The 27,836-nt window shown below is 39.6% G+C and overlaps 1 protein-coding gene across 1 annotated transcript in view; it reads left to right on the top strand.

Moving 5' to 3' along the window:
* The window catches only part of mlycd (malonyl-CoA decarboxylase), a 36,149-nt gene extending 14,547 nt beyond the window's left edge, over positions 1-21,602 (top strand). Inside the window, exons 3-6 of the mRNA XM_048547175.2 lie at positions 4,530-4,642; positions 5,843-5,999; positions 11,986-12,138; positions 18,721-21,602. Coding sequence (XP_048403132.2) covers positions 4,530-4,642; positions 5,843-5,999; positions 11,986-12,138; positions 18,721-19,254 — 957 coding nt within the window. The 3' untranslated portion in view covers positions 19,255-21,602. The remainder of the gene's footprint in view (positions 1-4,529; positions 4,643-5,842; positions 6,000-11,985; positions 12,139-18,720) is intronic.
* The last annotated feature ends 6,234 nt before the right edge of the window (positions 21,603-27,836 follow it).

The raw sequence follows: 27,836 nt of genomic DNA, 5'->3' as shown, positions 1-27,836 counted from the left end.
TAAAGTTTGCTAGACAAAGTTCCTTAAGTGTAACTTTTTTAAAAAGAACCCCTACAGTGCAGAAGGGGACCATTTGACCTATCAACTCTGCACTGACTGTCTGAATGGCATCCTATCCAGACACATCCCTGTCCCTGTAACCTCCCCCACTTATATTGCTAATCCACACACCCTTGGATAGTATGAGACAATGTAGCATTGCCAGTCCACCTAACCTGCACAACTTTGGAATGTGGGAGGAAACCAGACCATCAGGAGGAAACCCATGCAAACATGAAGAGACTGTGTAAACTCCACACAGACAGTCACCAAGACTGGGATTGAACCCAGGTCTCTGGAGTTGTGAGGCAGCAGCAGTACTGTGCCACTCAGTACAACTAGCGTTGTAAGTCACATTTATGTATTTTCAGTCCAGGTGGCTGCAGGATAACTTACGTATGAGGAAATTATCGTTGGAAGAAACGCTTATGTTCCCTTGTAAATTCCAAGGTTAGCATAAATCAGTTTGCAGAGAATGCAGGCCAACTCGTGTTGTTTCTGTACTTTGAAAGAGCTAACTGTTAGTCCTGCTCCTTTTTTTTTCTGTCACCTGTCAGATATTCTTTCTCTTTCCAAGTGTGTGTCAAACATGGACAGCTGCAATTGAATTTGCTTCCACTGCTTTTTTTTTGCTGCTTTCCATATCATGCATTATTAGGCAAAAAAAAACTTTCTCCTTATTTTCTTTCTTTAACTAATTGTCTAAATCTATATCTTTTGTACTGACCTACTACATGTTTGGAATAATTTCTTCTTATTTACTCTTAGAAAGCCTGCTCTATTTTAAATGCCTTGATAAAACCACCTTCTTTTTATCTCTTCTGTGCTAAGAACAACTTAAGGTTCTCTAGTCTCCACATGAAGTCTCTTTCGTAGCATCTTTCTGCTAAATCTCTGCTGTTTCTCCAATCATTGTATTCAAAAATGTTTATCAAGTAGAAAATTTCAATTTACAGTATTTGGTAGCCTTACCATAAACTAATAAAATTCTTGGTGTCCTTTAAACTCAGTGCTATATTAAGATGCATTCATCTTTGTTCTACATCAACATAGCCAATTGATTAGCATCATTAGTCATGTGGTTGGGCATTCAATGTTCATGCCCCCTTCCCTCAGCAAGGCTTTATTTACAAGTGAAAGAAATGAATGTGTTGTTTAACACATTTGTAGTGGTATTTGTAGAACCTGCTGCAAGCTGAGAGGATCTAAAATGTTCACCTCCATGATGAAAGTTGTCTCATATTTTTGATGAAGCTTTAATATTCTGTAGGATCTAGGCCAATTCTAACCTTTTAGGAAATAGGCTCTTCCTTTAGCTTTGCAACAAATTTTATGATGGTATGCCTTATCAAAGTACGCATTTTATTTTTGTCTATGCTGTGTGAATTTACAAAGTTGAACTCAATCTAGGAAAAGAAGTTGAATTGGATTGATAGTTATGCAGTGATTACTCTTCCAGTGCAACATTAGAATATGTGGAAGAATTATTCTTTTAAAAATAATGAAAGAAATTGTCTTAGTTTTCAAAAGCTATTAAAAACTATATGTGGATTCAGTGAAGAATCTGATGGAAGGTTTGCACAAGTGTAGGGACTTTTAAAAACTTTCTAGTTTAGGTTTGTTTGTTCATGAGGCCAAGGTAGATATGTATATATAGCACTTGGGTACTTCTAATTATTTGAGAATTTATTTTAAATAGTTAAAGCAGTATAAAATGTTTTTGACTGCATGTAATTTGGCCAATCTGTTTTATTTGTCAATAATCATTATAATTGTGTTCTGTTAGCTTGTGTTCTGTGTGCCATGCTGAGATTAAAACTGTTGATTATATAGGCTGTTACAAACCTTTTTATCATGCTGTTCCATTGATTGCAGTTACACTGCAGTTACCAATTTGAAGTGTATTTGCCAGCTGGAATGTGCACTCACAGAAGCTTGGTATTGCTACAAACTGACTTCAGTCTCGCATGCACTGACGTCATAGAGTCATATAGCATAGAAACAAAACTGAGCCCAAAGTGTCTATGCCAACCAACAAACGCCAAACTGCACTAATCCCATTTATCTGCACTTGGTCCATAACCTACTGTGCCCTGGCAGTTCAAGTGCTCATCCACGTGTTTTTTTTTAAATGTTGCAGGTGAACCTTTTACTACCACCCTCTTGGGCAGTGCATTCTGTATTTCTACCTAAAATGGTTTTCTCAGATATTCTCTACTACTTACTGTTCACCATGAATTTATGCCCAGGTCTTGGACAGTTCTGCCATATGGAAAGGATTCACTTGAGGATGCTTGTGTATTGTTGTCATTCTGTTTGTGTGGTGACCTTCCAGCATGTGCAAAACAATTCAATGTGCTGTGGTTCAGTGATAAAAATCTGTCCTCTGATCTCTAATTGCTCATTCAATCCCCAATTTTGGTCTTCAGCATGTAACTTAATTTGTCAATTAAACACAGCGCTGAGAGAGTACTGATTGTCATTGTCTTGTCAGTCATAAGCTCAAGGTTTGCTATTGTGAAGTTTGAGAAACAGGTGGCCTTCAGACATATAAATGGGAAACAGCTATGGCAAAGGATGTTGAATCAGAGTTGTGAGACTGAATAAGTCAATAAACTCTGCAAAATGAAACCAATGTACATAGCTTTTCCATCTCACCAGGTCATTATAGATATTTGCAGGAGAAATCAAATATTGTTGGACACAACTGTAGTTCGGGTTATAATTGATCACTATTATCAGATTTTTTTAAAAATTGGTTTATGTCAAAACATTTCTTACATCCAGTTTTACTAAAATTATAACAATTGTAATTTATGTTCTAAGAGCAGAGGGATAAAACATTAACTCTGCTTTCTCTCCACAGATGCTGAGTTTTTCCAGTAATTTATCTTGTAGCGTGTGAGAAATTTTTATTTTGTTTTCAGCTAGTTCCAATATTTTTCACAACTAGACCTCTGTATATTTGGGAATAATTTTGTTTCTGCAATCTCCTAAATAGGATTTTTTTAAAAAATTAAATTTGATAGACTAAACACGTTTAATAGCATGGTCAACAGATTGCTCTGATTTTGAGCAGATGGGATAGCTTTGGCATTATCTTAATTTCTACTTTATGAATAACAAAATTGCATGTGCAGCAACCCTGAAATTATAATAAATAGGTAACATAATTATAGTCTATCTTACTGATGCTTTGCATATCGATTCTAACACCTGGAGCTTAGCCAGAGATTGTGTGCCATGGGATGTATTGTCCTCGCATAGAGAGTAGAAGTGTATATCTAGATTTCTACTTCAAATTTAGCGTCCAATTCTTAACTCAAAACATGCTATTTAGAGTCCTAGAATTTGGTCCAACTTTGTTTGGAGCACTCCTTTTGTTTATATTGATTTCTTGCAAATTATTATGTAATGTAACCCTTTAAAGGATCATTTGTAGGTCACAAGACGTTGCTAATATCAAGTTCAGAGGTTTATTGTGGCAACATTAAGAATGTGCTGCATCTGAATGTTTCAGAATTTATTCATTAATATTTATATGGCCACTATTTACTCATTTATCAACCTGACAAGAAACAGATTTATTTGGTCATTATCAAATTGCTGTTTTGGGGTATTTCCTGAGTGCAAATTAGATGTGGCATTTCTTGATTCGTGACAGTGTCTGTAGTTCAGATATTACTTTATTGACCATAAGGTGTGTTGAGCTGTCTAGTAATCATAAAAAAATGAAATAAATGAATGCATTTATTTTTCAGTGCATCTGAATTTTATATGCAAAGAATAATCATTTTTGTGGAACTGCAAATCTTTGAATAGTTTCAATTAAATATGTTGATTGTCCTTTTTTGGTCCATTTTAAAAATTTCTAGTTGTGTCTGTAAAGATATATGAAGCAAAAATATACATACGCTGGTCTTTAGTTTGCTCATAACTCTCTCTATACAGATCCATTTTTGAGAGATATTTGCATTGAAATCCTAATTGGTAGACCTTTCCAAAATTCTACCATACAGGTGATTCTGAGCAGCCGTATTAGACATTGCACCTTATTCCAAGTAAAAGCACTATTGTATTTGTGCTTATGAATATAATTATTTTGAATACTAATCTCATGGAACCAGCAGCATTTGTCTAAATTTGCTTGAACTATTCATTTCGTTGTGACCAAAATATTGGTTTAGAAAGAAGCAATGCAGTCTGTTCATATTCAAATAAAAATGCAATTTTTCATGTGTGAGAGTTCCATTAGTTGCTGTTCTATATAGCATTGTAATGGCATCTGATAGGGGTCCATTAGTCAAACTGTACGGTCGATTAATAGAACATTTGAATGCTATTCATTGTAGCAATAATGAGAATGGCGATGACAGGGGCACCTAAAGGCAGTCTGTGTGGTTTTACTGAATTGTTTTATCAGAAATAAATATTGCCCTAAGCTTCTGAAGTTGGTCACTTTCACTCACAGACTTTGCATTGATTCTCAGGAAATGAATGGAATATTGAAGACGCTGCTGTCAGATTGGTTTTCAATAGGATTCTTAAACCTTGAGCGCATCACTTGGCAGTCCTCTTGTGATCTGCTACAGAAGATTAGCGAGTAAGTGTTTCTTAATCACTTTTTTTCAGTAGTTATTACAGCAATTCTACTTTGCCAGCAGACTTACAAGTTAATTTGTGATCAGTCTCACTAAAATCAAATTCAATTAATGGTATTACTTCACTTAATGCTCACTTTTAGCTAATTTCTGGCCAAACTAATCATCAAATGATACATAGTGGAGGAGGCCGTTCATCCCATTGTGCCTGTGCTGACTGCTTAAAACAGCTAAGCAATTAGTCCCATTTTCTTTGTGTTTCAGCTCTTCAAATGAAATATATTTAGTGGTGAGCCATAACTAAGTACACTCATATGTCTGACTTTCTGTACTTTTTAGTTTTGATACTGAAAAATACTTGTGGAAAAAAATATTCTACTTGTAGGTAGACTACAGCCAGCATGGACAGTGTACATGTTATAGCGACCTGTCTGAAATTGTACTAAGCAGATAGGACTGCCATCAGCAAATAGAGTAGGATGGCCTTCTGTCTGATTTTAATTAGGTCCCAGTGTCTTTTTTTGAAAAGGTTTGATCTTGTGTGATTAGAGTGAATTTCTAACTTGTTCCACTGCTCAAATAACCAAAGTTCCAATCCCTGAAGTTATTTTTAATGAATTTTTAATAAATTATCAGTGCTCAGAAGCTGAGTGTACAGTATTTATTTTATTTACTACTGGCCAAGCTTTTTGTTTGTTGACCCTTTAGTCCAACTCATCTGCACCAACCAGACAGCCCAATCTCACCTAGAACCATTCTCTAGCATTTAGTCCATGTCCCTCTAAACCTTTCCTCTTCATTTATCTATCCTTTTAAATGTTGTAATTGTACTAGCCTCCACTAGTTCCTCTGGCAGCTTATGCCAGACACACACCACCCCTTGCATGAAAGTTACCCCTCTCACCTTAAACATATGCCCGTAGTTTGGTCTTCCCACCCTAGGGAAAGGACATTGGTTATTCACCCTATCTATGTCCTTCTTGATTTTATAAATCTCTATAAAGTCATCCCTCAGCCTCTGATGCTCCAGGGAAAAAGCCCCAGCTTATTCAGCCTCTCCCTAAAACTCAAACGTTCCAGGCCCAGCAACTTCTTGTAAATCTTTTCTGCACCCTTTCACGTTCAGCCTCCATCCTATGGAGGGATTTACTTCAGTTCCAGTCCCTCGGTGAAAGTAGCTTAAACACATTTATTTCTCTCAGGTATGAGGCAGTGCATCCTGTCAGAAACTGGGCAGATATTAAACGCCGAGTTGGACCTTACCGAAGGTGCTATGTTTTTACTCACAATGCTATGCCAAGGGAGCCGCTGATCGTTTTACATGTGGCACTGACAGATGACATCTCTAACAATATACAGGTAAACTCACTATTGCAGTTTTCCTACAATGTACATCAACTAAAGCCCGATTTTGACGATGATTTTATGTAAATATCCTATTTAAATCTTCAGAAAGCACATGAGTATTATACCATGGAAAAATGTTTCTTGCATTTGATTGTGACTCAATGATAACTCTCTTGCATCTGACCCAGAGGTTTGTGAAGTCATGTCTCACTTCAGGGCCTTCAGCAAAAATTGAAACTGACTAGCTCTGAGAGATTGCTGCACTGTTGGAAGTGCTACCTATTGAATGAAATTTTCAATGATCGCATGAAATTTTAGCAAAAGAGCTGGGGAATTCTGTGAGGAAAGTGCGCATTGAGTGTGAGAGGCAGGAAAATTGCGTTAAGCTAAGAGACAGAGAAAGGGAGTCATAGTAATTGCATTGGTTTGGATAGAAGGGTAGCTTTGAACTAACCAACCTCTGATGAATGGTCACTGCAACAATCGCCAGACAGGAATGCTCCCTGTCAGTTGGGAAACACTTCAGTGGTCAGGGACGTTCAGTCTCTGGTCTTCGGGTAAGCGACCTCCAAGCCGGCCTGTGAGTTACACAACAACACAAAATCACTGAGCAGAAACTGATAGCTAACTTCTGTACTCCTGAAGACGGTCTCAGCCATGATCATAGGTTTGTGTCACACTATATTTGACCCCTACCACTCTTTTGTATCTGTAAAATCTTCCTTACTGTCCTGTTTTGACACCATCACCCTGATAAATTGTTATGACCTCTCTACCTTAATCAGTTTGTACAGTTTTGGGTTATTTATTACTTTGGTTAGACCCTTGGCATGCAACTCTTATACCTGTCATGTTAATCTAGCCAAAGTTGCTGGAAAAGCTCAGCAGGTCTGGCAGCATCCGTTATGGGGAAAAACAGAGTTAATGTTTTAGGTCCTCAGAAGCTGCCAGACCTGCTGAGCTTTTCCAGCAACTTTTATTTTTGTTCCTCATTTACAGCATCCACAGTTCTTTCGGTTTTTATGTCGTTCTAGCCATTTAATTTATCTCCAGCACCATCTTATTTTCAATTTTTTGTAATTATTTTTCTGCCTCATTTAATCATCCCTTCACTTGTTATTCAACTGTTGACACTTTACTCTCAGAGCCTGGTGCTCTTGATCACCTGCAGAGAAATCTGTTATTTAGCCTGTCGACACTCTACTCACACCATTTGTATGGCCTTTTGATTTCTCTCCATAGAAATTCTGTGTCTGTGTGCTTCTTTCTCACTTCACCTGACAAAGGTGCACTGCTCCAATTGCATGAGATTTCAAATAAACCTGTTGGACTATAATCTGGTGTTGTCAGATTTCTAACCTCTGATTATATAATGCTTAGAAAAAGTAAACATTTGATTTGATAAGACATCCATCTCACCACGTGAGAGATAACACAAATTCTTTGTTTCATTTAGTGAAATGTAGGCAACAATCTGAAAACTGAAAGTGTTCAATTCACCTACGTTTTGAGAACAATTTGAACATTTATATTCCTTACAATGTCCATGATTGAAAGCAATCAAATATTTGGGAACACCATCTCAGAACACGCAATAATTTATTTTTGTAGAGTTAATTTAGAAAGTTACAAAAAAAATTGCTGCTCTGCAACAGATTTCCATCAACTATGCCTCATGCATGCTTTCATCTCCTCATTGACAGACACTAAGGACCAGATTTTCATGCATCTTTCCATGCCAGAAAGGAGTGGGGGATTGGCAATACAATAGGGAAGGACCTTATTCTGGATTCCCATCTCTAATTTCCATTGCCACTAATTGTTCATGGCGTGCGTAAGAGTACAAATTGTGAATCTGCACACAATAATCCTGCCTTGTCAGTTTTATTGCAAGGATGGAAATTTCACACACCCTGAAATTCTGATGGAGACATATTTTGTGACACCTCAGGAGTTATGAACCATCAGGGATCGCTAGTCTGGAGTCCAGAATCTTGACCAGAAAGTTCAAAAGACATTGCTGAATTCGTGTGTCTTGATGTATGGTATGTTAAAAAATAGTTTTTAATACAGGGCTTTATGAATTATTGATAAGGCTTTGTTTTGAAGAGGCAAATGATAATTGACTAGTGTTGTGAGAGTGAAAAGCTGTTTAGATACGTAGACAACATTATCAAGTGAATGGAATTTCTGTTCTGCTTTGAACAGTGCTGATATTCAGAAATAAATAAAGTGCTGTCATTTGGATTTGGGTATGGAAATAGCCCCTGTGATTTAATTTTTAAAGCTCTGTTCACAAATTTGTTTCCCTCCTCCAAGGCCTGCACAGATGACACATATCAAAGATTTAAATGTCTAGCTCTGGAGATTTTGTTGTGCAACTGTTTGAGACAATCACAAGGTTCGCTGGTTTCCAAGACTGCTGTATGAAATCAGCTTAGTTACAGTTGTTGACACAGCCATTCAATAGAATTTCATTACGCACCCTTGGTCAACCTCCAGAGTCAACGGGATTCATTTTAGCAGGGAAGGTGATGGTGATATTATTGCTGGAATGTTAATCTAGAAATCCAGATAACATTCTGGGGACCTGGGTTTGAATTCCGTGACAGCATTTGATAGAATTTGCATTCAATAAATATCTGGGGTCTGATGATGACCGTGAATCCATTGTCAGTTGTTAGAAAAACCCATCTGGTTCACTAATGTCCTTTAGAGAGGGAAACTGCCATCCTTATGACTCCAGACCCACAGCAATGTGGCTGACTCTAAACTGCCCTCAGGGCAATTAGGGATGGACAATAAATGCCATTCACGTTTGTTGTGTGAATGATTTTTTAAAAAGTAGTTAAAGCAAGTGTAAATTTATTAGCACTGCTTTATGATCAGTTAAAATTATGTTGATTTTTAGGGGGTATATGTGTGACTTTAAGTGACAGTTTTATGATCACGTGAAGGGATTGCAGTAAAGTCACGATTGACCTGGCAAGGTGTAGTTGTGCTTTTACCTTCAGCAGAGCATTAGTACCTGATGGAAAATTTTTGTCTCATAACGTAAAAAATTAGACATGAGTAATGTACTTCTGAAAGATATCTTTTGGCCTACAAACTGGAGTGGAAGTTGAACCCTGCTATAGAACTGAAATACCATTTTGCAACTTAAAAGTATTGAATAGCCCTGGTGGAACTTTTGAGTGTTAACAAACAGTTTATTGCTAAGCAAGTGCTGCTTGGTAGAATTTTTGCTGACACCTTCTGTTACTTTAATGACCAAGCATGACTGATAGGGCTGTAAGTGGCCGGGATAGATTTGTCTTGCTTTTTCTGTGGAGGACACATATAGACAATTTGCTGAGTTGATGTCAGTGTTGTAGCTGTGTTGAAGTAGCTCAGCCAGGCGAGTGGCAAATTCTGAAGCACAAATCTTCAGTACTGTTGCTGGAATGTTGTCAGGACCCATAGCCCTTGCAGTGCTCAGTGCCTTCATCTGGAGACATCATGTGGCAGTTCTGAAGACTGACATTTGTGATGCTGCAGATCTCCAATGGAGTTCGAGATGGATTAACCTATCAACACTTCTTGGCTGAAGATTGTTGCAAATGTTGTAGCCTTATCATATGTGGAGTCGCCTCCTCCAATGTTTTGTTTAATTCCATGCACCTCACAACTGGATATGGTGCGACTACAGACCTTAGGTGTGATCTACTGGTAGGAGCATCCCTTTAGCTCTATATGTCACGTGCTACGTGTGATGTTCTGCCCCGGTATGCTTTCCTGCATTCTTCATTTTCCATGGTTGCTTCTCTGGCTTGAATGTAATAGCAGAAGGGAGATAAATTGGGCCATGTGATTGCAGATTGTGCTGGACTAGTCTGCTCCTGATGATTACTCAGTTTCTTGTGGATCCCCAGGCTTGTGTTGCTAAACCTGGATCGACATTTGTCATATTTAACACAGTGATCATGTTATTTAATATTATGGAGGGTGTTGTCATAGAAGGCTTGGTGACGCGGTGTGTTGAGAACAAACTCTCTAACCGTTGGCAAAGCTAATAAGCTGATCACTAACTTAAGAAAGAAAGGAAAACATCTCTGCATCTCTATCGACAGATCTGAGGTTGAGACGGTGGAGAATGTCAAGTTCCTAGGAGTGATGATAACTGACAACCTATACTGAACTTCCCACATACGTTCAGTAGTCAAGAAGACATAACGGTGCCTCTTCTTCCTCAGGTGGCTCAGGAAATTTGGCATGTCTATAAGGACCCACGCTAACTTTTGCCGATACATCATTGAAAGCATACTGTCTGGATGCATGATTGCCTGGTATGGCAACTGCTGTGCCCAAGAATGTTTAAAATAAAACTACGGAGGGTTGTGTGCACAGCCCATACTATCACAGAAGCCAACCTTCCATCCATGGACTTCATTTACATAGCTTGTTGCCATGGAAGGCAGCCAACGTCATCAAAGATCCATCACACACTCGTAATTCTCTCGTATAACCTCTTCCGTCAGGCAGAAGATAAAGGCTGGGAAAAAATCTTTCTGAACTTGCTCACGCGTGCTCAAGCTTCTGTATCTTCTGCCTGACGGAAGAGGTTATACGCAGAAGATACAGAAGCTTGAGCACGCATGAGCAAGTTCAGAAACATTTTTTCCCAGCCTTTATTTGATTAATGAATAGACTGTCTAAACTTCAAATAATGCTGTTTTTGCCCAGAATGCGACCTATGTGATGTAACCTGTATGCCTTTAAGTTTTTTTTTTCACACAATGATCTGTATGGCCTTGTTTGCTGTAATCTGTACAGCTCGTAAACAAAACTTTTCTCTGTACTGAGGTTATTGTGACCATAAGTCAAATCAAATCAATGCACAGACTGAATAACAAAGTGTGGAGCTGGATGAACACAGCAGGCCATGCAGCATCTCGGGAGCACAAAAGCTGACGTTTCGGGCCTAGACCCTTCACCTCTCTGATGAAGGGTCTAGACCCGAAACATCAGCTTTTGTGCTCCTGAGATGATGCTTGTCCTGCTGTGTTCACCCAGCTCCACACTTTGTTATCTTGGATTCTCCAGCATCTGCAGTTCCCATTATCACCAATGCACAGACTGGATTTTGTCTTCACTCAGTAACCCCGTCAGGGACAGAATCCATATGAAGTAATTGCATTGGATGGGGAGAAATCAAGCATGTTTTGGCGTTTTGTGAGTGTCTTCATCACCTGCACAGACCCAGTGAGAAATTTTTTTTCATTACGACTCTACCTGCGTGATCAGTTGTTGTGCTGCTCTTGGTGACAAACGTTAATGTCCCTGACCCGCAATGTAATAAACATCTGTTCTGTTGTTAACAAGAATCTTAGACTTATGAATATTTTCTGAAACTAACCACCTTGTTACCTATCATGCCATGTTTCATTCTGGGATCTGACCTGTACACTAGTGCAATTTTAATAATTTATTCCAATCTCCTACAATTTAGGGAGATTAAGCGAGAGAAGAGCGAAAAGTTGAAAATGTGTGTCTATGCTATTTTATGGTGTTTTTACAAATCTATAGAAGATATTCCAGTAATCCTTTATAACATGTTGCAAAGATCTTTTCTTCCTGATTTATTCTGGTAGAAATTTTTTTTCATATTTATTCTTTAATGACAGAAGCACTATTGTACAGTGGAAATGGGTGTGATAGAGAAAAAGTATATTTTAAGATGAGTGTTTGTCATTTTTTTCTTTGTAAAACATTTGGGTTGGTTATGATTCTAATTAGTCTGCATTCTAATTAATGAAGAAATAAAATTCTGTATTAAATAAAGTGGATCAACACATTTTGTTTTCAGTCATAGTTATCATCAAGAGAGTATCAAAGTTGTTTTGTTTGCCAAGAAATTGTTGTTTTAAGATAGAACATATCTTCCAAAACCTAATTATAAAATGAACTACAAAATAAATGCAGGTTTTAAAAAATCACATTAATGGGATGGTTTGCGTAGGCTATCGTCCAAAAAGATCCTTCTCTGGAGATGACTGAGGATGTGAACAAGATCACCACAGCTATTTTCTACTCCATCAGCTCTTCACAGAGAGGACTGCAAGGGGTAGAGCTTGGAACATACCTCATCAAGCGAGTTGTAAAAGAGCTTCAGGTAGGCCTTAGTCACAACAAGTATAAAGATCATAATGACTCTTGTCAAATATGGCTGGAATTAGCAACATCCTACAATCTGAGACCAGTGACAATGAAAGATTTTAGTTTGTAGCAGGTGCCATTATACTACAATACATTGAAAAGTTAATTTCTAGAACTGAAAAAATCTAAAGCACTACTGTTGTTAAAAACGTCATGTCGCAGGGAGTGTGTGAACAAAATGTTCTTAAATGCAGGACAGTTTTTTTTAAAGTATCATCTTGTACTGGTATCCATCCATGCCACGTTTTTAAATGATCATTATTCTGTTTGGTTTTTTTTAGACTTAAATCTAAAATCTTTTACCAAATTTCTCTCATTTACCATTTCTCCACGATGCTATTCAAGTGATTTGTATGTGGAGTTTGGCATGTAGTTATGGGGAGAGTGATTGAGAAAAATTCAAACGTAGCCTTCAATAAAAATAAACTGCAGAAGATGTAATTCTGACACAGATAGAAATTGCTTGAGAAATTGAGCAGATCTGGCAACATGAATAGATGAAAAACAGAGTTAACGTGCTACATAAGAACCAGGAGCAGGAGTAGGCCACCTGGCCCTTCAAGCCTGCTCTGGCATTCAGTAAGATCATGGTTGATCTTTTTGTGGCTTCAGCTCCACTTACCTACCCTCTCACCATAACTCTTACTTTTTTGAACAGTAAATGAATTATCTGTCCTAGCTTTAAAACATTCAATGTTGAGTCCAGTGCAGTTTGTTTTGGTTCAAACATAGTCTTTCCCATTTATTTTCAATGAAAATCTTCAATGTAAACTCTGTGGGTAAAGCCACCTAACTGCTTGTCACTGATTCCAACCTCCGCTCTTATTATTTTGTGCTGACTGTTTTACTGAAGAAATCTACTACTTTTGTTTGTATTACAATGAGGAAAGTCTGAAAAGTATTTTTCGTATCAACTGGCAGCAGTAAGTTGTCATCAATTTGACACCACAAAGGTTTAAGTGCAGTTTAAAGCTCCCAAGTTTTACAAAAGCAGGCTATCTTTCACCATTGTGATATTTAAATTTCTCGAACCAGCCACTCTGCCCAACTCTCTGAACGACGTAGTTGACACTTTTCATGCCGTGATTTAATTAATGAACACATAAAATGACCACCTGATATAGTGATGGTCAGCAGCATTTTTTTTATTCTTTGGGGGGGAAAATGGACCTGTTAGCTTACTTTGTTTGAAAAATCCAAAGTGAATTGACATGCATTATCTGGAATAAGAGACAAGTTGTTTGAAGTTTTATAGAAGTTTCCTGGAGCTTGGAATATCTCTTTAATTGCTTTTGACAGACAGAGTTACAATAGCCTTCTAAAGTAGATTTTTGAAAAAAAAAGAATTTGTGCTAATGAGACAATATGTGCCGACAGTAAAATGTTCTTATTTATTCAGGGCGAAGGTTCATTCAGTAACCTTGAAATTTAGATATGTGTTGAAAGAACAGCCTTGGTATTTGAGCTATGCAAGCTAATCAGCTTTGAATTCAGATTCTGACATTCTAAACCTGTTGATAGACATTCACATTATAATGTCGACAGCTGACTTTCATACATTACCAACCTCAGTGTTAATTTCCACCACCTTTTACAGGACGATTGACATCTCAGTTACATTATGTATTTAGCTTTTGTTACTGCACTGTTTCCTCCGTCTCAGTGTTTAGGTTGAATCCTTGTTTAACCTGCCTAATAAATCTACATCTCTAGTGTATGTTGTGAACGTGCCTCACTTTTCTGAATTGAACATCTGCCAGTGTCTTCTGTATTTTTCATTTCTGTTTGCTGTGTTCTAGTTTCTATGGCTGAAACTCTATCTGCAGTTTTCATTCAGTTTTATGTAATTCAGTCTTTTTTTTTCCTTGATACAACTGCTAATCCTTCCTTAAGCTGCCTAGATCCCACTCTTTAATTTCGCCCCTAAATGTCTCCATTTTTCGGTCCTTCTCTGAATCCTCCCTGTAAAACACACCTACTTAACAAATTATTTAACCTGTTTTAAGATCAACAGCCAAAAAAAATTCAAAGATCTTTTGGCATAACTTTTCTCTTTAAGGGTCCATGAAGTAGCAAGTTATTTTTGTAAACTATACCAGTTCTGACTGTATTGCTTGCAATACAGTTGGCCTGTGCATTGACATATAAACTGGAAGACTCTAAATCTGTAATTTGTGAAGACTGCGTTCCAGTAAATGATTGCCTTGTTAAAAATTAATTTGTTTCTTCCTAGTTCTGTGCAATGCCAAATTGTGTTTTTGCACAGAGTGCCTACATCCAGGCTATTTCTCCACCCATCATCATTTTGAAGTTGAGTGCAGAAATAATAAATCAGCAATCGTTAAAAGGATTACTGCAGATGTTCCCCTTTTTATTTGTGCTTATTCAGTAGGCACAACTCAATATTCAAAAACAGAAATTGCAGGAATATCTCAGCAGGTCTGACTGCTTCTGTGAAGAGACAACAGAATTAATATTTCAAGTCTGGTGCCCCTTTATCAAAACTGATTATAATTAGGAAAAGCTTGGTATATATGCTAAAGAGGGGAAGATGTAAATGATAGTTCGACAGACAAAGAAATAGGTAATGGTTAGCCTGGGAGAATGAATAGCTGCTAATGGGGGCCATTAGTGGCTGACAGTGGACCATTTGTGGGAGCAGCTCATGTAATGAATAGGCATGTTTGGGTAAGGACATGGGAGAAGGTGCTTAAGGCTAAAAATCTTTGAACCCGATGTTGAGCCCAAAAGGCTGCAGCGTTCCCAAGCAGAAGATGAGGTGTTATTCTTCCAGCTTTTACTGAACTTTGCTGGAGCACTGTAGCAAGTCTGAGACAGAGGTATTGGTCAGGGAACCTGGTGGTGTGTTGAAATGGCAGCCAACTGGAAACTCGGTCATTTTTGCAGACAGAACATAGGTGTCATAGAAAGCGATCACCCAGTCACCGCCTCATAGAGCAGAGCACATTGTGAGCCGTGAATAGAAGAGACTAAATTGAGTGCAGTGCAGGGCCTTTGATATTGAGGAGGGAAAAAGTAAACAGACAGGTTTTACACCTTCTGTGATTGGATGGAACGTGCTAGGGGGTTGGGGAACATGTTGGGCAAGGAGGTGGAGTGGACCAGTGTGCCCTGGAGAATGCAGTTCCTGTGGAAAGCTGATTAGAGAGGGGTGGGGATTATGTGTCTTTTGGCTGAAGTGTGTTCCCAGGCCAACATCTCTGTTTTAGGCTTGCTACAGTGAAGCTCAGTGCAAGCTGGAAGAACAGCACTTCATTTTCCACTTGGGAACCCTACGGCCTTCTGGATTGCAGCATTCATGAGTGCAGGTGCATGTTCCTTTACCTGCAACACAGCCACAGGGATGACAAAGGATTGTCCTCCTAGTGTGATCATCACAGCAGTCTAACAATCGAATCCAGACTGCAACATATAAGAATATTCACTCCCACCAGCACACTCCTGTAGAGTTGAAATGTTTTGTTTTAAAACCTATTCCTTGTGTATCCTTCATGGGGAAAAGACAGTGTATTGGCAGGTTTGGATGTAAGTAACTCACAGGGCTTGGCTTGCTATTGAACAGGTGAGTTATCTGCTGTTCGATTTCTTTGTAGTTATAAGAAATTATAAAGCCGTTTGTTTAAAGTTTTAATCATATCCCATCAGTCACTCACCAATTTTTTTTGCCAACAAGCCACAAAATCTACACCTGCAGTCATTTTGTCTTTTTTTAAATAAAAAAAATCACATTTTGAGATTAAGGGCATGTTTAAAAATTCAATTGCGATATGCATGAGGTTGGCTAGATAATATTTGTTGACCAACTGCAGACATTGTCATCACTGAATCTACTCCTTTCAACGACCTTGGAATTACTTTTGAGCAGAAACTAAACTGAACCAGTTATATAAATACAGTGGCTGCAAGGGCCAGGAATCTTGCAGCGAGTAACCCACGTTCCCAAAGCCTGAGACAACAAGATGGAGAGCTCGATGAACACAGCAGGCCAAGCAGCATCAGAGGAGCAGGAAGGCTGATGCTTCGGGCCTAGACCCTTCTTCAGAAATGGGGGCGGGGAAGGGGGTTCTGAAATAAATAGGGAGACGGGGGGAGGTGGACAGAAGATAGATAGAGGAGAAAATAGGTGAAGAGGACACAGACAGGTCAAAGAGGTGGGGATGGAGCCAGTAAAGGTGAGTGTAGGTGGGGAGGTAGGGAGGAGATAGGTCAGTCCAGGGCTGACGGACATTTCAAGGGGGCAGGATGAGGTCAGTCGGTAGGATATAGGGGTGGGGCTTGAGGTGGGAGGAGGGAATAGGTGGGGGGAAGGGCAGGTTAGGGAGGCGGGGACAAGCAGGGCTGGTTTTGGGATGTGGTAGGGGGAGGGGAGATTTTGCAGCTTGTGAAGTCCACATTGATACTGTTGGGCTGCAGGGTTTCCAAGCAGAATGAGTTGCTGCTCCTGCAACCTTCGGGTGGCATCGTTGTGGCACTGCAGAAGGCCCAGGATGGACATGTCATCTGAGGAATGGGAAGGGAAATTGAAATGGTTCGCACCTGGGAGGTGTAGTTTTTAGTGTGAACCAAGCGTAGGTGCTCTGCAAAGCAGTCCCCAAGTCTCCGCTTGATTTCCCCGATGTTGAGGCCACAATGAGAACAGCAGATGTAGTATACCACATTAGTAGGTGTGCAGGTAAACATCTGCTTGATGTGTGTAGTCTTCTTAAGGCCTGGGATGGGGATGAGGAGGGAGGTGTAGGGGCAGGTGTAGCAATTCCTTCGGTTGCAGGGAAAAGTGCCGTGTGTTGTTTTATTTTTTATTTTATTATTTTTATTTTCATTTTATATTTTATAAACTTCTATCAGCTTGGCTGACAAGCTCCTATACTCCAGTGGAAAAAGTCCCAGACGATCCAGCCTTTCTTTCTAACTGAAGAGTGAATTTTGATCAGGTTGAGAAGAAACACGTCCATTCAGAATATTAGATAACACGGTGTGCAGCTGGATGAACGCAGCAGGCCAAGCAACATCAGAGGAGCATGAAAACTTGACATTTTGGGTCGGGACCGTTCTTCAGAAATGGGGGAGGGGAAGGGGATTCTGAAATAAATAGGGAGACAGGGAGAGGCAGATAGAATATGGATAAATGAGAAGACGGACAGGTCAAAGAGGCAGGGTTAGAGCCAGTGAAGGTGAATGTAGGTGGGGTGTTGAAGGGGATAGGTCAGTCAAGGGAGGACAGACAGGTTAGGGGGGGCAGGATGAGGTTAGTGGGTAGGGGATGGGGGTGGGGCTTGAGGTGGGAGGAATGGTTAGGGAGGCAGGGACTAGCTGGGCTGCAGGGTTCCCAAGCGAAATATAAAATGCTGTTCCTGCATCTTTTAGGTGGCGTCATCGTGGCAATGCAGGAGGCCCAGGATGGACATGTCGTCCGAGGCGTTATTGGGGAAGTTGAAACGGTTCGGGATTGGAAGATGCAGTTGTTTGTTGCAAATAGAGCGTAGGTGTTCCGCAAAGCAGTCCCCAAGCCTCTGGTTTCTCCGATGTAGAGGAGGCCACAACGGGAACAGCAGTGCAGTATATAACATTGACAGATGTGCAGCTGAACATCTGTTTGATGTGAAAAGTCTTCCTGGGGCCTGGGATGGGCGGTGAGGGGGGAGGTATGGGGCAGGTGTAGCACTTGCTTCGGTTGCAGGGAAAAGTGCCGATGGTGGTGGGGCTGGAGAGGAGTGTGGAGTGGACAAGGGAGTCACAGAGAGAGTGGTCTGTCCGGAAAGCACGTAAGCGTGGGGAGGGAAAAATGTCTTCGGTGGTAGGGTCGGATTGGAGATGGTGGAAATGTTGGAGGATGATGCGTTGGATTTGGAGGTTGGCCGGGTGATATGTGAGGATGAGCGGGATTCTGTTTTGGTTATTATTGCGAATGGGGGGGTGTGAGGGATAAGATGCGGGAAATACGGGACACACGGTCGAGGGCATTTTTGATCACTGTGGAGGGAAAGCTGCTGTTTTTGGAAAAAGGACATCTGGGATGTTCGGGAGTGGAATTCCTCATCTCGGGAGCAGATGGGACAGAGGTGAAGGAATTGGGAATGGGGATGGCATTTTTACAGGAAGGTGGATGAGAGGAGGAATATTCCAGGTAGTTGTGGGAGTCGGTAAGTTTAAAATGGATATCAGTTTCCAGGCAGATGCCAGAGATGGAGACAGAGGCGCCCAGGAAGGAGTGAGAGGTGTCAGAGATGGTTTTTCAGGAAGGAATTCAGAATATTGTCTGTTTCAGAATAATAACTCAGATCAGTTTTACTCTATGAATGTTCTACAGCTCAGTATAAGAAATTAGACACGTTTTCCATTTTTCCATTAAGAAACTTTTTGTTTCAAATCTTACATGTATGTAGCCCCATGGCTTAATTTCTTTTCACAATATTGAATAGAATAGCAGAAACAGACTTGGTGAAGCAAAGCAATAATTATAGGATTGTAGCAATGCTACTTTGACATTTATCTGTTTTGTTTTGTCTGTGCTTTACAGGCTGAATTTCCTCAAATGAACCAATTCTCCAGTCTGTCTCCAATTCCCGACTTCAAAAAATGGCTGCTTGGAACCTTCAATAACAAAATCAAGGAAGAGAAAGCAAAAAAGATTTTCACGGAACTTGAATTCAAGGAAATCCAGGACATCATTGAAGGACCTGTATCAGAAAGACTTCACCACCTACTTTCTAATAATGAGTGGGTGAAGTCTGACAAATTAGTTAGAGTTCTTGAGACACCACTTATGCGACTTTGTGCCTGGTACCTGTATGGAGAAAAACATCGTGGGGGTGCCCTTGACCCAGTAGCTAACTTTCATCTTCAAAATGGTGCTGTGATGTGGCGAATAAACTGGCTGGCTGACACAAGTTCTCGTGGTCTTTCATCATCCTTTGGAATTATGGCAAATTATCGATATCTCCTCGAAGATACCAATCGTAATAGTGTCCAGTACTTGAGAACAAGGCACATTGAGGCATCTGAGCAGATTCTGAGTCTTGTAGCTCAGTGTCAGACAATCAGCAAACTTTAACTGGAGCTTCACAGGAAAATGAACTGTTTTGAAAATAATGAATTAACTTTAACCATCATTATTACCCGTTATTGTTTAGATAACAAGGACTTGCCACAAAAAAAATTAAACATGAAATTTGTTGTGAAACAGCAATGTTATTTGGCCAGTTTGATTGGTAATATATCATGTAAACCTATTTAATGATGAGCTACATGAATGCTGAAGTCTCCAAATCAGTAAATTTATTAATGTCTAACTGATAAATTGTAAACCATTAGAAAGAAAGAATGAACGTTTTATGATGACTTCGATGCCACAGGATGTCTTGCTGCCAATGAAGTAATATTGATCTGTAGTTCCTCTTGAATGCCATCCAGTGTTATTGTAACATCTGCCAGTCTGATAGAAAGAGGTACTTATTTTCAATAGGGCATCAGTGTGTTTCTTCAATTTTAAAAATCTATCAGAGCCAACTTTCTATTCATTATATTGCTTCTCTTTATCTCTTTTTTTTAGTTTCGCAATGACTCTCCCATGATGGTGACAACAATCAGTATACCACTGCTTCATTTGTGGTTTGTCTATCTTTTCTTTGTCCTTGTTCCTAAGGTTTGGTTTGTGGCCTCCCTTTGGAATAGTCTCTGCTTATGGGTGAAGTACTGGGGTGATCTTCCAGTTCTTTCTGCGGAAAGGTTGACCAGGAAACGCTTCCACTTTTATTACCTGCCATCACCTTTACTGGAGCCATTTACTGGCTGATGATCAATTGGATTATAGAACATAGAACATAGAACAGTACAGCACAGAACAGGCCCTTCAGCCCACAATGTTGTGCCGACCATTGATCCTCATGTATGCACCCTCAAATTTCTGTGACCATATACATGTCCAGCAGTCTCTTAAATGACCCCAATGACCTTGCTTCCACAACTGCTGCTGGCAACGCATTCCATGCTCTCACAACTCTCTGCGTAAAGAACCTGCCTCTGACATCCCCTCGATACTTTCCACCAACCAGCTTAAAACTATGACCCCTCGTGCTAGCCATTTCTGCCCTGGGAAATAGTCTCTGGCTATCAACTCTATCTATGCCTCTCATTATCTTGTATACCTCAATTAGGTCCCCTCTCCTCCTCCTTTTCTCCAATGAAAACAGACCAAGCTCAGTCAACCTCTCTTCATGAGATAAGCCCTCCAGTCCAGGCAGCATCCTGGTAAACCTCCTCTGAACCCTCTCCAAAGCATCCACATCTTTCCTATAATAGGGCGCCCAGAACTGGATGCAGTATTCCAAGTGCGGTCTAACCAAAGTTTTGTAGAGCTGCAACAAGATCTCACGACTCTTAAACTCAATCCCCGTGTTAATGAAAGCCAAAACACCATATGCTTTCTTAACAACCCTGTCCACTTGGGTGGCCATTTTAAGGGATCTATGTATCTGCACACCAAGATCCCTCTGTTCCTCCACGCTGCCAAGAATCCTATCCTTAATCCTGTACTCAGCTTTCAAATTCGACCTTCCAAAATGCATCACCTCGCATTTCTCCAGGTTGAACTCCATCTGCCACCTCTCAGCCCATCTCTGCATCCTGTCAATGTCCCGCTGCAGCCTACAACAGCCCTCTATACTGTCAACGACACCTCCGACCTTCGTGTCGTCTGCAAACTTGCTGACCCATCCTTCAATTCCCTCGTCCAAGTCATTAATAAAAATTACAAACAGTAGAGGCCCAAGGACAGAGCCCTGTGGAACTCCACTCACCACTGACTTCCAGGCAGAATATTTTCCTTCTACTACCACTCGCTGTCTTCTGTTGGCCAGCCAATTCTTTATCCAAGCAGCTAAGTTCCCCTGTATCCCATTCCTCCTGACCTTCTGAATGAGCCTATCATGGGGAACCTTATCAACTGCCTTACTGAAGTCCATATACACCACATCCACAGCTCGACCCTCATCAACCTTTCTAGTCACATCCTCAAAAAACTCGATAAGGTTTGTAAGGCATGACCTACCCCTCACAAAGCCGTGTTATCATAAGTTCAAGATGAACTTATCTTCCACAGCTGGCAAGTGCTGAAATGGAATTCAGATCTGGAATCTCAAGCTCAGAGATAAGGACACTACAACAGTGCTGCATGACTTCCATATACTACTCTGTAGCTATTGTCATATATTTTAAATCGAAAGTTCCTCTGTGATAAAAGTTATTTGTTGCTGTATCGACCTGCAATTTACCTATGAAGATGATTTAAATTGACTTTAGGGTTTTGGGAAAAAAAACTATTTAACATTGCCGTTACATACTGTTACCTCTCTTGTAAGAGAATTTCATGCCATGGTGAGTTTTTAAATTGAATAAATTTAATTATTTATCCTGGCATTGTTTGCTTAACTTGCAGTGAATACTACAGTTACTTTGCTTTCATTATTGATTATATATTTGGCTTTCACTTATGTCAGTATGTTTCCCTTTTAGACAGTTGGGGACAGTTGCATATTCATGAAAGTTGTTCTATTTATCCCCAACAACCTGTGGAAATGAGTTACAAAAGTTTCAGAAAAATGAAATAAACAACAACTGAACAGACTCCATCAAAAGAGAAATTAAGTCAGGGAAAACTCGTCTTATAACCTTGTGGTTCCTGACATAATCATCCATCAGCCAGTGAAAGATATTGTACACAATCATGCTTTGCACTAAAGAGTGAACATATCTATTAATTGATATTATATCCCCATCTACACCATTGTCACAAGCTGCTCAGAGGTTAGGAATCCCACAGAAGGTAACTCCCCGTCTAATGCACGTCCTGCCAAGAAGTGATTCAAGCTGACAGCTTGGGGATGGGCATTAAATAAAATGGCCCAACCAGATTCCCCCACATTCCAGGAGTGAATTTTTTTTAAAAATGGAACTAATTAAGACACAGTTATCCAGTCGTTCAAATGGGAACATTTTGATTTAGGGAAAATTGTGCATTGTGACTTATCCATTATTGCCTTGAAACAGTAACATGTCATGATTTTGGTAAAATATGAACTATTCATTTTCAATTTCTACCATCTGATTTTAAGATCTCTGATCTTCATAGACTGTTTTTAATAAAGTGAAAACACTGACAATTAAAGAGGCTGCAGTAAACAGTTGACCACAAGTGAGCTCAGCTTCGTGATATCAGAGTTTAAAATCAGAGCGGAAATGAATATCTTCAAAAGATAGTGAAACTCCAGTTTGTATGTCTTATTTAAGTTATATCTTAATGGATAAGTTTCGTATTATTAGTCATGAAAGAGTTGCCTGCCAATTATCCAGTTTCAAAAAAAAAATTTCAGCCCAGACAGTTTGAATTGGCTATATTTCTACCAGTTACTTTGGTAGAGCAGCACAGAGAAAGATGGATTTGGAAACTGGAACTGGAGAAAGCTTGCTCTCGCTGCCTTTTTTTGAAAATTTTGGAGACGCATCTGTTCTCTGGTTTAGTAATTCTTTTTGCTCAAGTAAACTTTGTAATGGCCGCCTTATTTGATTCTGGTAAACTGGCAAGCTGTGTTTTTACTGGAGTGAAGTATGGCTGCTAAAAAGTATTTACAATCTTTGCAGCCAATCAAGGAAGTAAAAAAGAGTGAACCACTGGAAATGTGGAGTAGTTTTCATACTGTGAACTATGATTGCTGATATCAAGCTGGAATTTAATTTCCCCATTCGGAAATGTCTGTCTTTGTTGTACAGTTTTCCCCTAACAAATTCCTGTCCGTTATTGCTTTAAGAGCTGAGTACACTAATGAGCAAAGGAACAGGATGTAACCATGTGACGAACTGCCATGTGCAATCCAGCATGTGAAAAGCAGGATGCATTCATAAGTATTAGTAACTTTGAGTTGCAGTCTGGGCTTCTGGATGAACTTTTTTGAGATTTTCAATTAGATTAGTTAATATGTTTAATATTTTGATGAAAATCTGTAGCCTGGTTTGGGGTTGGTGTAGTTGGCTGATTTGCCAAGCTGACTAATTTTCATGCAAATGTTTCGTCTCCTTTCTTGGTGCCATTGTTTGCCTTGTAGCCTCTGTTGATTTGCCCCACTCTGAATTTATATGGTCCAGTCTGTCATGGTGGGCAGTCCTGTTCCCGGCTACATTGTTTGTGTTGTAGTGCTATGTAGATGGGGTCCATTTCAACATGTTTGTTAATTGCATTGATGCTTGAAAACCAAGCTTCCAGGAATTCTTATGCCTGTCTTTGTCTTGCTTATCCTTGTTCTGTAACTTTATCCCAGTCAAATGGATGTCCTTCCACATCGGAGTGTATCAAAATGAGGGAAAGTTGGTTGTGCTGTTTTGCCAAGAGTTGGTGTTCATGTATCCTGGTTGCGAGTTCCCTGCCTGTCTGTCCTATGTAGTGCTTTTTGCAGTTGCTGCATGGTATTTTATATTGTCCTGCTCATTGTTGGTAAGGTGTTTGTTCGTTCATTCCACCATTACATCTAGAAAAGGGAGTTGATTATTGTTTTCTTCTTTCCTGGTGAACCTGATCCCGGTGAATATGCTGTTAATAAGGTAGTGTGTTTCTTCACAATTTGCTCATTTAATGATTGTGAAGCTATTGTCCAAATATCTAACCCATGATTTAGGCTGGATCTGGGAGAGGGCTGTCCGTTCTAGTCTTTGCAGAACAGCTTCCACTAAGAGCCCCAAGATGGATGAACCCATGGATGTTCCATTGATTTGTTCATATACCTGGCCCTTGAAGATGAGACTTGGGGCTCATAGGAGAAGCTGTTTCGCAAAGACTGGAATACGCAGCCCTCCCCCAGATCCAGCCTAAACTGGTGGGTTAGATATTTCGACAATGCCTTCATGATCATTAAATGAGCAAATTGTGAGGAAACACACAATCTTATTAACAGCATATTCACTGGGATCAGGTTCACCAGGAAAGAAGAGAATAACAATCAACTGACAATCACTCCCATTTATAGATGTAATGGTGGAACGAACAAACAGGAATTCCTTACCAGTGTATACAGAAAGACTACGCACACCAATCAAATCCTGAATTACAACAGTAACCACACTGGCGTCCACAAACAGAACTGTGTCAAGACTCATTTTAAATGAGTAGTAATTCACTGCAACATCCCAGAGCTGTGCAAAATGAAGAGGAACACCTATATAGAGTCTTTGCAAACAATGGTGATCCTAATAGCTTCATCCACCAAGGAGACACTATACTGTCCAACACACTAGCCACCCTACCCTACGTTAGCAACACATCAGAACTGACTACAAGACTCCAACAACCTCTTGGAATAAGGGTAGCAGACAAACCAACAGACACACTTTGCCAGTTATTCTCAGTCAAAAGACCCTATTCTTGCAATGAGCAGGATAAACGTGTTATACAAAATACCATGCAACAATTGCAAGAAACACTACACAGGACAGATGGGCAGGAAACACGCCACTAGGATACATGAACAACAGCTCTTAGCAAAACAGCACAACCAACTCCTTTTAATACACTCCATGGAAGGACATCAATTTGACTGGGACAAAATAGTACCAAGACTAGCGAGACAAAGACAAGCATGAGAATTCCTGGAAACCTGGTTTTTAACCACTGATGCAATTAGCAAACGTTGAAATAGATCCATCTACATACCACATACAGTGCAATGCCGGAAACAGGACAGACCAGACCCCACAAATTTAGAGCAGGGCGAAACGATAACGCTTCAATGGAGCACTGACATGTCTCTTAGAAAGGAGATGAAAAGGTTGCACAAAAACCAGTTAATCTGTGTTGCCAGTGACTATGCCATGATCAGTTGTGTTAATCTATGTTAGTTACAAATGACAATGACACAATGACGATTGGTGCTTTCTTATGGGAAACAAAGACAGTGATGCAAGGTTCAGAACTGAAGGAGTTCTTGGGCAAGACTTGAATCAGTGTCATACATATACACTGGCTCCCCAGGAAAAAAAAAATCCATCTAGAAATTGAGAGTAGTTGATGCGTGAGCCTGTTCAGTGAATTGGTTCCAAATTGGATTTTAAAAGCATGCAAAACCATATTTTAAAAAAGTCAAACAGCAATTGAAGATGATACAATGCCATTTTCTTTTAGAAAAAGCAAAAGAACCAGTATCTGCTTTGCTGAATTTATACACAGAGAGTAACCCTTTAGTAGCAAGATTTGTGTCACAAAAACTAGCGTACAAGTTCATTGAGTAATAGGAAAGGCAAATGGATGTTTGATCTTTATTTCAAAGGGAACAGAGAATAAATAGGGATGGAGTAAATAGGAATGTTCAAAATGTACAAGCTAGTACGAAAGCCACACCTGAAATACAATGAACAGTTTTGGTCCTCATGTCTAAGGAAAGATATACTGTCATTGGAGGCAGTCCAAATAAGGTTTATGATGATGATTCCAAGTATGGAAGGAGTTTCTCATGAGGAGAGATTGAATAGGTTGGGTTTATTGTCATAGAATATCTACAGTGCAGATAGAGGCCATTTAGCCCAGCGGGTGCACACTGACCCTCCGATGAACATCCCAATCAGACTCAACCCCCAACCCTTTTCCTGCTTCTCGGATGCTGTCTGACTATTGTGCTTCATATCTATTGAATCCGAGATCTCTCTGCTCATCCGGACTATCAAGAATCTTACCATTATCCCAGCACTCTGTATTCCTGTTACTCCTTCCAAAGTGAATCACCTCACACTTTTCCCACATTAAACTCCATTTGCCACCTCTCACCCAATCTCTGCAACTTATCCATGTGCCTCTGTAGCCTGCAACATCCTTCCGCAGTATCCACAACTCCACTGACTTTAGTGTCATCTGCAAAGTTACTAATCCAACGTTGTACGCCCTCATCCAGGTCATTCATAAAAATGACAAAGAGCAGTGGCCCCAAAACAGACCCTTGCGGTACACCACTAGTAACTGAATAACATTTGTATGTAATAGATACTGTTGGATTTTTTCATCTCACGTTGTTCATGTGATAATTTCTTCTGTTATAAGGGATGAGATAGATATTGCTAAATCAGGTAAAGTATTCTGCTGGAAGCGAAACACAACAAATCAAAAATTACAGTCCGACTGAAGGGTTTTGGCCCGAAACACTGTTCAAATAAAATGTAGTCAAGTGATCTCTGGCAACAAATCCAGCAATTAGATGACAACATTTGGTTTCAGAAAATGTCTTATTAAAACACGGTTCCAATGTGTATTTTCAAAAAAAAAAATCAATCCAGGGACCTCTACAGAATTTGAAATACAGATAGTTCTGCTATAACGTGTGTTTTGTGAAACTGAGTTGGCTGTAATGTGATTGCTGAATAGTGGACACTGTTAGGAAAAGCAAACTTTCTCCTGTACAGGTATAGTAATTTTTTGTAGCAATTCCCTATGGTGATTCCATAGCGTGATTTTCTATAGCACAATGTCGCACAATGTCACACAATGCAACTATCACATTATAGGAGAATTGTCTGTAAATCAATTTTTCTATAATCCTCCAAAATTCAAATTATCAAAAAAATAAAAATGAAGCTTTTATAACACCTTGTAATTCATTACAAATGTAGACAAAAATTATATATGAACCAAGTCCGTTACCAACTCATTCACATCACTCTTTATATATAACCTTTTCAGCTGTCTCTCATACCTTTTTTGCTACTTGAAAAATTCAAAATTATATTATTGATAGAGTATTGACAACTACATTGCTTTTATTTCCCACAGAGTGAACAATCTTTAAATATTAAGACAATAAGATCGCAGGAAATAGGAACAAGAGTAGGCTGTTTGGCCTTCAAAGCTGCTGAAGATTCAGTAGGATTGTGGCCAAATCCAAACTTCCTCATACCCACTTTCCTGCCATTTCCCTGTATCCCTTGCTTACCCATCTGATCAAGAGTCTTTCTAGATCAGTTTTATATATACACATTGACTTTGCCTCATAGCTCTCTGTGACAAGGGGCTGTAAAAAATAAGGTGACTATTATAGCAAGATCCACTGAAACAGTCTGGCATTTTGGATTTCTCTTTGTTACTGAATTACTTCCCTCCACTCATTGCAGTGATTTTACTTGGTCTCATAGCTGTAGTTAAAGTTACAATTGAATGCATTGTACTCTCAGAGCTCCTTTCTCTGCAGAGATGTTTCTGTAATCTCTGCAAAATCTGATTGAACCATCAATCTAAAGCTCTAACATGGCTGCAGCTGCTTTGATGAGGTTGGTTTAGGTGATTTTGTTTATATTTTCTGATCAGCCAGTTCAGGGATGATATTACACACCTCTGGACTAGGTGGGACTTGAACCCAGGCCTCCTGGTCCAGAGCGAGGACACAGAAATTGAGTCGCAAGCGTCATCTTAGGTGAATTTCTAAACTATGTTGAATTTCTGCTTTCATCTGGCTATATTCCGGACCTAAATGATAAGGATGCTGTTTTATAAGACAGGATTCTAAAACATCATCTTTATATATGGCTAAAGTTGTACACCCTGCTTTGTCCTTCTCAACTCCTTTCAATTTTGAGAATCACCTTGTTCTGTCCTATCATTCTCTATATCTA

The sequence above is a fragment of the Stegostoma tigrinum genome, chromosome 16, assembly GCF_030684315.1.
Source record: "Stegostoma tigrinum isolate sSteTig4 chromosome 16, sSteTig4.hap1, whole genome shotgun sequence".
Classification (NCBI taxonomy): domain Eukaryota; kingdom Metazoa; phylum Chordata; class Chondrichthyes; order Orectolobiformes; family Stegostomatidae; genus Stegostoma; species Stegostoma tigrinum.
The sequence above is the reverse complement of the archived record's forward strand: the minus strand, read 5'-3'. Positions and strand labels throughout refer to the sequence as shown.